This window comes from Podarcis cretensis (assembly GCF_951804945.1).
Source record: "Podarcis cretensis genome assembly, chromosome: Z".
Classification (NCBI taxonomy): domain Eukaryota; kingdom Metazoa; phylum Chordata; class Lepidosauria; order Squamata; family Lacertidae; genus Podarcis; species Podarcis cretensis.
Window position 1 is genome coordinate 18,504,694 of NC_137184.1, and position 12,678 is coordinate 18,517,371.

The window sequence follows — 12,678 nt, forward strand, 5'->3', positions numbered from 1 at the left end:
GATAGATGTATTAATGCAGCACAGAGTTCAGAATGTGTTCATCCAAGTTGGTGGTCATCATGGTCTCTTGTGGGAGGGAGTTCCACAAATTATCACTGTGCTGCATGAATTTATTTTCTCTGCCATGAAACCTCCAACATCCGGTTTCAATGATAGCCCTCTCGCCCATGAATGCGTCTAATTCTTTTTTAAAGCCCTTCAAGTTGGTGACCCTCAATGGTACCTGCAGGAAGAATTTCCGCAGATTAACAGTGCTGCATGAAGATATCCTTCCTTTTATCTGCCCTTATTTAAGACAGATGGGGACACATATTTAGCCCAGCACAGCAAGGGCCCTGGGAGCAGCTCAACAAAAGCTTACAGGTCTTCTCCTCCAGGGCAGGCACCAGGGTGGCCACTGTAGCTTCTTCGGTCTCCTTCTGGCCTTCCTCTAAGGGACAGCGTTGGTCATCCATCCGGTTGCTCTGGAATTTGCTCAGCAGCTCAAAGAAGCACTCCTCGTCTGAAGGCGCTCGCTTGATTTTCTGCAAAGAAGAAATAATAATAGTTTTTTTCCAGTCTCAATTTCCCACCATATTTAAAGTGGATCATCAAAACCAGAACTCAGCTGTCTAAATGCATCCCAGTTCCTACATATTCTTCAAAATCAGATGGCAAGATTGCACACACACATACAGTGGTGCCTCGCAAGACGAAAATAATCCGTTCCGCGAGTCTCTTCGTCTAGCGGTTTTTTCGTCTTGCGAAGCATCCCTATTAGCAGCTTAGCGCTATTAGCGGCTTAGCGGCTATTAGCGGCTTAGAAAAAGGGGAAAAAAGGAAAAAAACTCGCAAGACTCGCAAGACGTTTTCGTCTTGCGAAGCAAGCCCATAGGGAAATTCGTCTTGCGAAGTGCCTCGAAAAACGGAAAACCCTTTCGTCTAGCGGGTTTTTCGTCTTGCGAGGCATTTGTCTTGCGGGCACCACTTATATATATATATATATGTGTTCAAAAATAGTATTAATATCATTAAAACACTGGATTATTATAATGCACTCTATGTGGAACTTCCCTTGTCACTTGGAACCTGGAACGGTGGGACAACAGAAAATGAGACAAAGTTTTGACAATGCTCCTGCAAAAATCTGATATTATCTGCTTACAAGAAACTTGGAAATAGCATATCAGCCCCTTGCATTTACAGGGATGCTCCTAGGAAAGTCTTCCATCAGTTAAGAAGCAATTAAAGGGATGAGGAAGTGAGGGTTGGACCACTGCCCCTGACCACTCACTGAATTAAGCTGGGGAAATCTGCGCTGTGGAGTCTGGTCTCCTTTGTGAATATTTCCTGCCACTACAGCTTAATGCAGTGGCAGGAGGCCCATTTTCCTGCATTAATATTTAGCTGTGGTGGCTAAGATTTGGAGGGATCCAACAACTCTTATAGCTCAAATAAGTGGGGTGCCCAAATTCTACTATTCAGGGATTTTAACGTCAGCATCTGGATGGTTCAGAGAGAATTCTAGTACCACAAAGGCTAGACCTGGAGGATATTTTTTTCCCCTTCCCTCGCACTTCTATGGACAAGAAAGTCAACCGTCAAGGCCGGAAACTCCTAGAATGGGACTTTTTAAATATTAGATGCGTGTCCAGGGATGCTTCAAATGGCCAACGTACTTTTCTACACAATAAGGGAGGAAATGTCATAGACTACTTCACAGCTTCACCACTCTTCAGCTTGGTGAAATCAATAGATGTCCTGGTAAGAACTGAAAGCGACCGTTTCCCACTTTCAATTATCTTAGCCCTTGTCCTGGACTGCCTGCTCCCAGCAGAACCCTCATGCAGCTGGCAAATCTTTGGGTATGATGAGAGTGAAATGGTATTTGAAGATGAATGACGATATACATAGGATTCTGGCGACATTGCCTTATGAACAATTTAACAAATACGGTCTCGGATTTTCTGTATGTTAATACAGTCATCAGATGCTATCTGATCAATCCCAGTGCTACAAGTGGTATACAGGGAAACTAAAGAAGCTGAGTTGATGGGCAATGCAAGGAGACAAAACAAGATCTTTTATGAGCTATCATGTTGTTGTTGTTGTTGTTGTTGTTGTTGTTTGGGGGGGGAGAACATTCTGAAATTAATAAGGGAAATATGAGTGAGATAAGAGTGGCGTATAAGAAAATCCTAAAGAATAAACAAGTGAATTTTGTGACATGACAGTGGCAAGAATTAGGGCTGGCAGTGTCTGAACAAAGGGAGCATAAATTCTGGGACCTAGTGGCTCAGTGTATGAACCAGACAAGATCAACCTTAGATGCCACTACATCAGCATGGCACTGATGGTTTTCAGTACAGTGGTACCTCAAGTTACATACGCTTCAGGTTACATACGCTTCAGGTTACAGACTCCACTAACCCAGAAATAGTGTTTCAGGTTAAGAACTTTGCTTAGGATGAGAACAGAAATCGTGCTCCGGCGGCGCGGCGGGAGGCCCCATTAGCTGAAGTGGTGCTTCAGGTTATGAACAGTTTCAGGTTAAGTACGGACCTCCAGAATGAATTAACCCGAGGTACCACTGTATGTATTATAAGTGGGAAGACACTTAATTTGCAAGATGTTGAGGTGAGAAGCAGGCAGGAAAATTTGGGATAAATTCAAAAGCACAATAAAACTAGCTGCTCATCTCAATGTACCCCTCCCCTACCCAATGGCATACATTGACCAAGAAAGTGCTGATGTTATGCACCCACACCATGGGGCATTCTCATGCCATGTGCGTGAGGGTGTGCTGACATGTTGTGTGCATGCCATGCGGCTTGTGTGAGTGACATCAGCACACCCTGCAGCGTGTGCGAGTGAGGTGAGCATGTCATGCAGAGTCGTGCAATTTTGAGGGGGCCCTTCCCTCCAAAATTTGAGGTAGCCCTCAGCCCCCCCCCCAGATGGTGTTCCTGCTTTGTGCATTTGAGTCATTCCCTCTAGCTGCTTCCTTCTTGTAGTTCCCTGCCCTTTAGCAGGTTTCTGGAGGACCACCTCAGTTTCCTGTGCATCAGTGAAGCTATTATTCCCAGTACCAGGTATTCCCCAGTGGTTTGTAATATTGTTTCCCCAACCCCACCCTCAGGATTTGGTTTAAAGCAATCCTGATCAGGTTTGTGAGACGATTAGCAAACACATCCTTGCCAACCAATGTCAGGTGCGATCCATCTCTGGCAAGAAGTTCTTCCTCAAGGAAGCAGAGACCATGGACCAGGAAGCCAAACCTAACCTGGCGACAGCACCTGCGCAGCCAGTGGTTTACTTCCAGTATTTTCCTCTTTCTTCCTGAGCCATGACCTTCAACAGGAAGGAGTGATGGAAAAACCACCTGTGCTCAAAAGTCCTTCAGCTTCCTGCCCAGACTCTCATAGTCCCTTTGCTGTATGTTGAAGTCTGTGTCTGGTAGTGTCATTTGTACCCCCTATGAATCAAAAGGAAGGTGAATTGTGGTCAGCTTGGCAACTTCTCTGCCCTGTTGTTAACCTTTGTACCTGGAAGACAACACAACTCCCAGGACATCCTGTTGCTTCTGTACACCGCTGTCTCTGTCCTCCTCATTAGGGAGTCACCTACCACTACCCTAAATCTGCCTCTGCTATCACCCTCTTCCCACTGGCTGTGGGAATCATCTTTCAATAGCAGATCCTCCCCCCCCCCCCATGGCAAGGAGGAGATTTTTTTTTTATTTTCTCTCTTAATTCTTGATCAGCCTTCAGGCAGCTCAAAAGGCCAGATTCCTCCACTGGGTGGCTAATTTCGATGCTGCCCTAAATAGAAGGCAAGTGAGTGTGTGTGTTTTATTTTCTCCCTTCAGCATTGCTAGAAGACGAATTATTTCCCTGTGTTTAGCAAGCTGTGCTGTTAACCCAGTCCCTGCTGGTTTGGGGAATCTCTAGCTTCTGGGGTAGAGTAAGGTTACCAGACGTCCCTGTTTCATGGGGACAGTCCCCAGATTTACAAATCAATCCCCTGACAAAAGCCATTGAAGTTGAAAAGTGTCCCTGGATTCATTGGGGGGGGGGAAATCTGGTAACCTTAGGGTAGTGTCTATGATCCCAGTTAAGAACTATGGAATTCCCACAGGAGACAGTGATGGCCACCAACTTGGATGGCTTTAAAACAACATTAGAAAAATCCATAGAGAAGAGAGCTATTAAGTTGTTAAAAACCATGGGTGTGTGTGTGTGAGGGCTGTTGTTCTTGGGTCCTCCTTGAGGGATTCCTACGGGCATCAGGTTGGCCACTGTGAGAAGAGGCTGCTAAGCTGGATGGGCCACTGGCTGGACGCAGCAAGCTTTTCTTATGCTTTTTATGCAATAACTCCCTCCCTCCCTCCCTCCCTCTTTTGTTCTGATGGTTCCCGGAGAGGGAACCAGCTTTAAAGACCACTTGTGTATCTCTTGAGAAACCCCCACCCCAAAAAGACCCTCTGCAGAAGGATATTGACAAGCTGGAAAGGTGTGCAGAGGAAGGTGACAGAGATGATGGAGGGTCTTGGAAACCAAGCCTGATGAGGAATGGTTGAGGGAGATGGGGATGTTTAGCCTGGATATGAGGACACTGAGAGGAGACATGAGATCCACCTTCAAATATCTGAAGGGCTGCCACCTGGAATAGGAGGCAGCTTGTTCACGACTGGAACCTGAAGCTTCAGATGACAAGAAAGGAACATTAGGAAGAAGTTCCTGAGGGCAGGAGCTGTTCTGACAGAGGGAGTCCCTTGGTACAGACTCCCTTGGAAGGCGGTGGACTTTCCTTCCTTGGAAGCTTTTAAGCAGAGGTTGGGTGGCTGTCTGCCAGGGATGCTTTAGCTGTGATTTCTGCACTGCAGGGAGTTGGACTAGATGACCCTTGGGAGTCCTTTCCAACTCTACGATTCTACTGTTCCTGTGGGGCAGAGTGTGTATGCATACAATAACGGATCCATGCAGCTGCTTGCATTTTTGGCCATTTCTTTGGGCGTTAAGCTGTCAGGAAGAGCTCTGGGGCTTCCCTGCATACAGGGAGGCTGGGATAAAAATAACCCGGCTGTCTGGCAAAAGGTGCTCATTTGGGTCAACCACCGATCGCTTTGCTCTGAAGAGCTGTACTTTGGGGGCATTTGCACAGCTGTGTTGGTGTTTGCTGTTGTCCCCATTGTCACAGAGTCCTAGAATTGTAGAGTTGGGAAGGACCCCAAGGGTCATCCAGCCGAAGCTCCTGCAATGCAGGAATCGCAGCAGGTCTGTGCCCATGGTGGTTTGGGGGTAGAAGGATAAGAAATGAAAAGCCCCAAATGCCCAGAAGAGAATCTGTGCTCCTTTTTTCTCTCTGTGGCAAAGTCTGGGAGAGCAGGAATGGGGCGGAATTCATGCAGCATGGCAGGGGGAGGTTGAGAAATGGAAACTGTGAGCTTCACAACTGAAGTATTACTATTAATTATTATTATTTATCATACCCTTCCATGGTTGTTTTGAAATGGAGGGCAGGTGGCCTTTTGTCAGGGATTCTTCAGCTGGGATTCCTACACTGCAGGGATGTAGAGTAGATATTTGTCCAGGACAAGCTCAAAGAAGCCTCCTGTGTGACCTGGGGACTGACTCTCATGGTTGGCCTGGGCAGGTGACTGGCTACCCACTGCACTGGGGCAACAACCCCTGCTGTCACCACCCATAGCTGTCAACTTTTCCCTTTACTTGCGAGGAATCCTATTCGGAATAAAGGAATTTCCCTTAAAAAAAGGGAAACGTTGACAGGTATGCCACCACCTACTGAGCAGGAACACCCAACTTCTTTCTCTTTCCTTCTATTTTTGCTTTTTCTTGAGCCTGGCGGAAAACTATGTGCAGGTCAAAAAGAATCCCACAGTCCTAGAGTATGCCTGGGTCTAAAGCAGCTTCTGTCAGGCTGGTTCTCTGTAAACAACACTTTCCCCTACAAATTGCACCAGCCCCAGGGTCATCTGATAGCTGTGCTGCCTGGCAGCTGGTGGGCATTGTAGTCCAACGCATCTGGAGAGCAGGAGGAGGTCTTGCAAGTTTGCAAAACATCCTTCTTCTGAGCCCAGTTAAGCCTCATGCCCCACTAGGAGTTAAGTTGTTGTGCTGCCTATTCCAATTCCATCCTCCTCCAATGGCATCACCTGCTGATTATAAATACCCTTCCTAGGAGTGAGTTTCCCCCACACTTCGCCTCCTGCAGCCCCCACAAGTATTTAAAGTTAGCTGCCGGCCTTATGGCACTTAAAACAGAAAGCCGACTCAAGAAAAGGGTGAGAATGAGATTAAATTGCCGGTTCTTTGAGGAAGGGAAGGAATCTAGAAGGAAAGGAAGGTCAGCTCTCCTTCTTTGGTGGTTTTTAAGCAGAGGATGGATCGACAGCTGTGAGGAATGGTTTTAGTTGAGATTCCTGCATTAGGTGACCCTTGGGGTCCTTTCTAATTCTGTGATTCTGGTGAATCAACCCTTCTTCTCCGTGTTAGAATCTGAAAGTTTAGAATTATTCAGTTCTGAATAGCAGAACTGTAACAATCTGCATGAACCCCAGAAGAGCCCCTGATGGATCAGGGCAAAGTGGGCCCATCTAGTCGAGCACCCTGTCCTCACAGTGGCCAACCAGATGCCCCAATGGGAGACCCATAGACAGGACCAGAGCACAAGAGCCCTCTCACTTCCTAAGCTCACTGGGTCATCTTGACTAGTAGCCTCTCCTCCCTGAATTTGCCCAGTCTTTTTTTTTTTTTTAAGCCATCCCTCTTGTGGAACACTGTTGCAGAGAGACTGGGTCACAGAAGTTCCAGTGTTCAATATAGCATCTTCTGACATAAGAGCAAAAGAAGATCCTGGCGGATCAGCCCAGTGCCCCACGTACTCCAACGTCTGGTCCTCACAGTGGCCAACCAGATGCCCTCAAAGGAAACCCCAAAGCACCTGAGCATTCTCCTCTCCCTTTCAGCAACTGGTATTTATAAAAGCATTACTGCTTCTGACCATGGAGGGAGAAAGAATTTAACAATCCTTGCTAGTAGTCATCAATAGCCTTCCCCTCCATGAATTTGTCCAATTCTTTTTCTAAAGCCATCCAAGTTGGTGGCCACCACTGCCTCCTGCTGGAGGGAGTTCCGCATTTTAACCATGCGCTGAGTGAAGAAACATTTCCTTTTATCCTGAATCTTCCCATGTTTAGCTTCATGCCATCCTGACTCAACAGGGCTCTGGGGAGAAAGGATCCTGCCCACCCAAACTGAAGTGAAATCAGATTCAGAATTCAACTACTTCGTCCACAAACTCACCATTGGTTCTCCCAAATCCGTGACTAGCTTGAAGGTTAACCTCACCTTTGCAATTCAAGGCCCTTTGAGGGGCTGAGGTGGTTACAGCCACTAACAACCTTGTCTTAAACAGAAAGGCCACTGATTCCTGCATTGCAAGGGGTTGTACTAGATGACTCTCGAGGTCACTTCCAAATACAATTTAGGATTCTACGTTTGGTCCAATGGCCGTTGCTACCTCCAAGTCCAGCCCTGGCTACTTGAGTGCTGTTTATAACCTAACCATCTGGTTATTCATGCCTAGATGTAGAACCTTACATTTGCCCCTATTGAACAAACCAAATGGATTTCAAGGGGGACAAATGTCAGGTTCCACACTTAGGCAGGAATAAACAAATGCACTAATAAAACATGAGGGACACCTAGGTTGACAGAGGTGGATTGAAAAGGATACAGGGGCTTTAGTATGATCCACAAGCTTATACTAAGCCAACAGTGTGATGCAGCGGCAAAAGAGGCTAATGTTACTCTAGGTTGCATTAGCAGACGCTGAGTGCCCAGATCAAGGGAAGTCATAGTAACGCTATATTCTGCCTGTGTCCAGTTATGGGCACCACCATTGAAGGGGTATAAGGACAAGCTAGAAGGTGGGCAGAGGAAGGAGAGCAATATGATCAAGGGTCTGGAAACTATGCCTTAGGAGGAACGGCTGAAAGAGCTGGGCATGTTTAGCCTGGAGAAGAGAAGATGGAGAGGAGATGTGATAGCCATTTTCAAGGGCTGTCACATGGAAGCTTGTTTTCTCCTGTTCCTCAGGGTAGGACCCGAACCAATGGCTTCCAGTTACAAGAAAGGAGATTCTGATGAAACATCAGGAAGAACTTTCTGATGGTGAGAGCTGTTTGACAGTGGAACGGACCTCCTTTCTAGGAGGTTCTTAAACTGAGTTTGGGTGGCCACCTGCAATGGATGATTTAGTTGAGATTCCTGCATTACAGGGAGTTGGATTAAATGACTCTTGGGTTCCCTTCTATGATTCTATGATTTCCCAGCAAACCTGGAATGGGTTTGTTGGAAGACGTGTGAGCTGGAGAGTCAAGCTCAGGTCACTACCCTGACTTACACTCCATGGGCCAAATTAGAAGTGTGTGTGTGTGTGTGTGTGTGTGTGTATGACTCTAGAGAGAGATTTCAAGGGGCTGTAGCTCAGGGGTAGAGAATCTGCTTTGCATGCAGAAGGCCCCAGGTTCAATCTCAGCATCTCCAGGTAGAGCTAGGAGAAAGCCCCCTGACTGGAACCCTGGACACCCACAACTGGCAGTCAGTGTTTATAGTACTGGTAAAGGTTAAAAAGGTAAAGGACCCCTGGACGGTTAAGTCCAGTCAAAGGTGACTGTGGGGTTACGGCACTCATCTTGCTTTCAGGCCAAGGGAGCCAGCATTTGTCCTCAGACAGCTTTCCGGCTCATGCGGCCAGCATGACTAAACCGCTTCTTGCACAACGGAGCACCGTGACTGAAGCCAGAGTGCACAAAAACATAATTTACAGTACAAACCAATGTGAAACAATGGTCTAGTGAAGTGGTATAAGGCAGCTTCCTATAGTTCTGTTTAATTCAGCCCTTTATTCAGACCCATAAGGACTAGAATCTTGTGTTTATTTTTAGCTGCAGCAGAGGGGCATGCAGAAGGTTGCAGGTTTAATCCACAATCGTGTCTCCAGGTAGGCCAGCAAAGCCCCCTACCTGAAGCCCCAAAGAGCAGCTGGCAGACAGTGTAGAAAGTCGTGATCGAGATGGAACAATTGCCTGACCAGTTGCTCTGAGGCAGCTTCCTACTTCCTATTTAATTCAGAACCATAAACTTTTTTTAGAGGAAGGATTGTAGCTGAATGGGGACAGCACCTGCTCTGCATACAGGCTCAATCCCCAGCAGCATCTCCAGGTAGGCCTGGGAATGTTTGCTGCCCAAAATCCTGAACAGCCACAGCTGCCAGCCAGTGTAGATAACATGATCTAGAAGCACTAATTGGCCTGACACTGTGTAGGGACTGAGGCTGTGGCACGGGCATTAAAAAACACTCCCCAGTGCCATTAACCTTAGTGAGAGGATGTACAGTCCGCAAAGCTGCCTGGTGTGGCTCTGGGTCAGTTGCCGCTCCTCTGCCTGACTTTCTTTGCGGGGTTGTTGAAAAACAGGGTGGATGGCAAATGGAGCCTGATGCCCTGCTTTGAGCGTTTTCCAGAAGAGGCTGGCCGTGTGATGCAAAGAACGAACAAAACTCTCCCTCCGCTTGGCCACCCAGTCTCAGGAGCACCCTATGGATCATTGCCACCCACAAGAGTCCAGAGAATGAGGGCTCCAGTCTTCACCCACTTGGCTGGCTCTCAGCTGACCAAACAGCTGTGCTGGAAGGAGCAGATGGATGTCACAGTCCAAAACTTATGGAGGGCACCAGGATGGCGAAAGGCTGCTCTAGACTCTGGATCATAGCATCCTACAATTGTAGAGTTGGAAGGGAACCCATGGGTCATCTAGTCCAACCAGGATCTTGGTCATCCTTGTGGGTGAGAGAACTTCTGAGAACTTGCTTCTGGCGAAAAAGAAGAGGCAGCTACATTTTGCAGGGTTGTGTGTGACAGGGTTGGACCAAAGCGAGCCCAACCCTGGCCATCCTTCATCCATTGCTCTAAACGACTGTCATCAGTGGGGGCAGGGTGGGGGCAAAGGAAGAATCCTCAGACGGAGACCAAAAGCAATGCTTAAAAACATACCCCAAAGAACTTAAGAATTGAGATAGACTACCTCTGGAGCTGGAGGTTCCATGAGAACATCAGGAGAGCCCTGCTAGGTCAGGCCACTGGCTCATCCAGCCCAGCATCCTGTTTTCACAGTGCCAACTAGATGCCTGCATGGGAAGCAAGACTCCTCTCCCCTCCTGAGGTATCCAGGTATTCAGAAACATTGCTGCCTCCGACTATGGAAGCAAAACATAGCGACTGTGCCTACTAGTAATCACTAATGCTCTCTTCCCTGAATTTGTCCATCTCTCTTTTAAAGCCATCTAAATAGGTAGCCGTACCTGCCTCCCACAGGAGGGAGTGTTGCAGTTTAAATGCATTACTTTATCCACTCTAAGTCCAACTTTCAGCTTCATTGGTTGCCCACGACTTCGACTGTGTTAAGGGATTGTGGGATCGCCTGGGGAAGCCCCCCTCCCCATCTTTGGGGCACGCAGCCAACTTGCTATCAGGGGGGTGGGGCGGGAAAGCAGTCGCCCAGAGAAGGGGGCTACCAGCCTAGGAACGGGCTGCAGCAAGGTGCCGTTGGGGAGACAACACCTACCCTTCCTGGGGATCCGACTGAGCACACCTGCCCGGGCTGTTGCTAGCATCTTCTTCCCGGGGCGGGCACTGATGCTCCTCTTCTCCTGGCCCCTTTGGAGAAAGGGGAAGATCCAGGAGGGGGGGGGAGGAGTCTTACAAACTTCATACGGGAGGAAAGCCCCCTCCCCTTCAAGCCCCCCCTCCCCCCAGCCCGGGACGCACCTGCCTTCTCCTCAGCAAAGGACTCCGGGCATCCCGGCTCCGAAGTGCCGCGGCCGCTGCAGCGAGCTCGAACCTACGCTCTCTTCTCGCAGCTGAGGCGCGTGAGTGGTTCGCCTGGGCGGGGGGCAGAGGCAAAACCTCGCCAGGCGGCCAGTCGCCTGCCAGGCCCAGCGCAGTCGGGGAGGAGCCCAGACACCGCCCCCAGTAGCCTCAGAGTAGGGATGGGAGCAAGAATTGCACTGGGGGAAAGGTGATATTTTGATTTTCTTTCCTCGCTCTTTTCTATCCCCAATCTCTCTCCCTCCCTCGCTCCCTCCCCCCCCATCTCTCTCTCTCTCTCTCTCTCTCTCTCTCTCTCTCTCTCTCACACACACACACACACACACACACACACACACACACACAAAAACACAGCCTGATCATAACTCCAGAACTCGTGGGGATCCAGTGAAGCTGAATGTTGGGAGGTAATTATTTATTCCATTTCTATCCCACCTGCTACTCTAAGGAACTCAAAGTGACAGGCTTGGTGGTTCTCCTCGTCTTAGTTGACTCGCCACAACAGCAACCCTGGGAGGCAGCGACTGTTTCCCAAGGAGCTTCAGGACAGGTAAAAGAAAGTCCTTCTTTAGGTAGTGCCTAGTTAAACTGCGGAACTCCCTCCCGCAGGAGTCAGGGACCCACCAGTTGAGAGTGGCTTTAAAAGAGGATTTGACGGACTCGTGGAGGAGGAGAGGGCTGTCAATGGCTATGCTCTGCCTTAACAGGGGCAGCAATGCTTCTGAATACCAGTTGCTGGAAACCACAAGAGGGGCTAACAGCCATCAGTAGCCCTCCATGAATTTGTCTAATCTTTTCTTGCAGCCATCCAGGTTGGCCATCTTTGCTTCCTGGGGACTGAGTTCCATTGTTTAACTATGCGCTGTGTATCATAGAGTAGTAGAGTTGGAAGGGACCCCAAGGTTCATCTAGTCCAGTCCCCTGCAATACTAAATCTGTGGGCTTTTAACAAAGTATACAGGCTTTTTACAATGGGCTGAGTCAGGCAGCTGGAGCAGCAAAGAGAGAAGAATAGAACAACAAGAACAAAAAACTCTCAAACCAGAAACAAACTCCAAAATCTGCACATTCTTCGCATTTTGCAGCAGCCCCACGCAAAACACCCCCAGGCTATGCTCTCTTTATAGAGACAAGGGAGCCTTCCAGAGAGCTGGCTGGCTACCATTCTCCAGCTATGGGGAGAGGTGGACTCCAGACCCAAATCCTCTCTTTTTCCTTCTGGTTTTGATGGAGCAGATCAAGACCTTTGCCTTCTGGGAATATATGGCTCGCAGAGCACCTTTGGACCCCTATGGGATCAGGGGTGGGGTCAGGGATGGGGGGAAGGAATCTCTCTTCCAAGTACCAAAGATTCCACAAGCCCCACACTCCATTGTTACTCAGAGCAGCACCTTCCTATGGCTGCCCCTGTTCTCAGGAACGGTGCCTCTCTCAAGATGCGGCAGGCACCCCCAAGCTGCACCCCACAAGCAGTGTTCTGGGAACACTGGAAGACATTTGTGTTCTAACAGGCTTTCCCAGCTGGGTGGGCAACTCTCTGCCGCGGATGTCCACTTTGCATTCATGGAATCATACAGTGGTACCTTAGGTACCTTAGGGACGTGGGCGGCACTGTGGGTTAAACCACAGAGTCTAGGACTTGCTGATCAGAAGGTCAGTCGTTCGAATCCCTGTGATGGGGTGAGCTCCTGTTGCTTGGTCCCTGCTTCTGCCAACCTAGCAGTTTGAAAGTGCAAGTAGATAAATAGGTACCACTCTGGCAGGAAGGTAAACGGTGTTTCCGTGCG

General features: G+C 48.6%; 1 protein-coding gene across 1 annotated transcript in view; it reads right to left on the reverse strand.

Annotated features, from left to right (window-relative positions):
- Window positions 1-12,678, reverse strand: part of GPSM1 (G protein signaling modulator 1) — a 55,131-nt gene that overhangs the window by 6,214 nt on the left and 36,239 nt on the right. Inside the window, exon 12 of the mRNA XM_079961324.1 lies at window positions 362-524. Within this exon, the coding sequence (XP_079817450.1) occupies window positions 362-524 (163 nt within the window). The remainder of the gene's footprint in view (window positions 1-361; window positions 525-12,678) is intronic.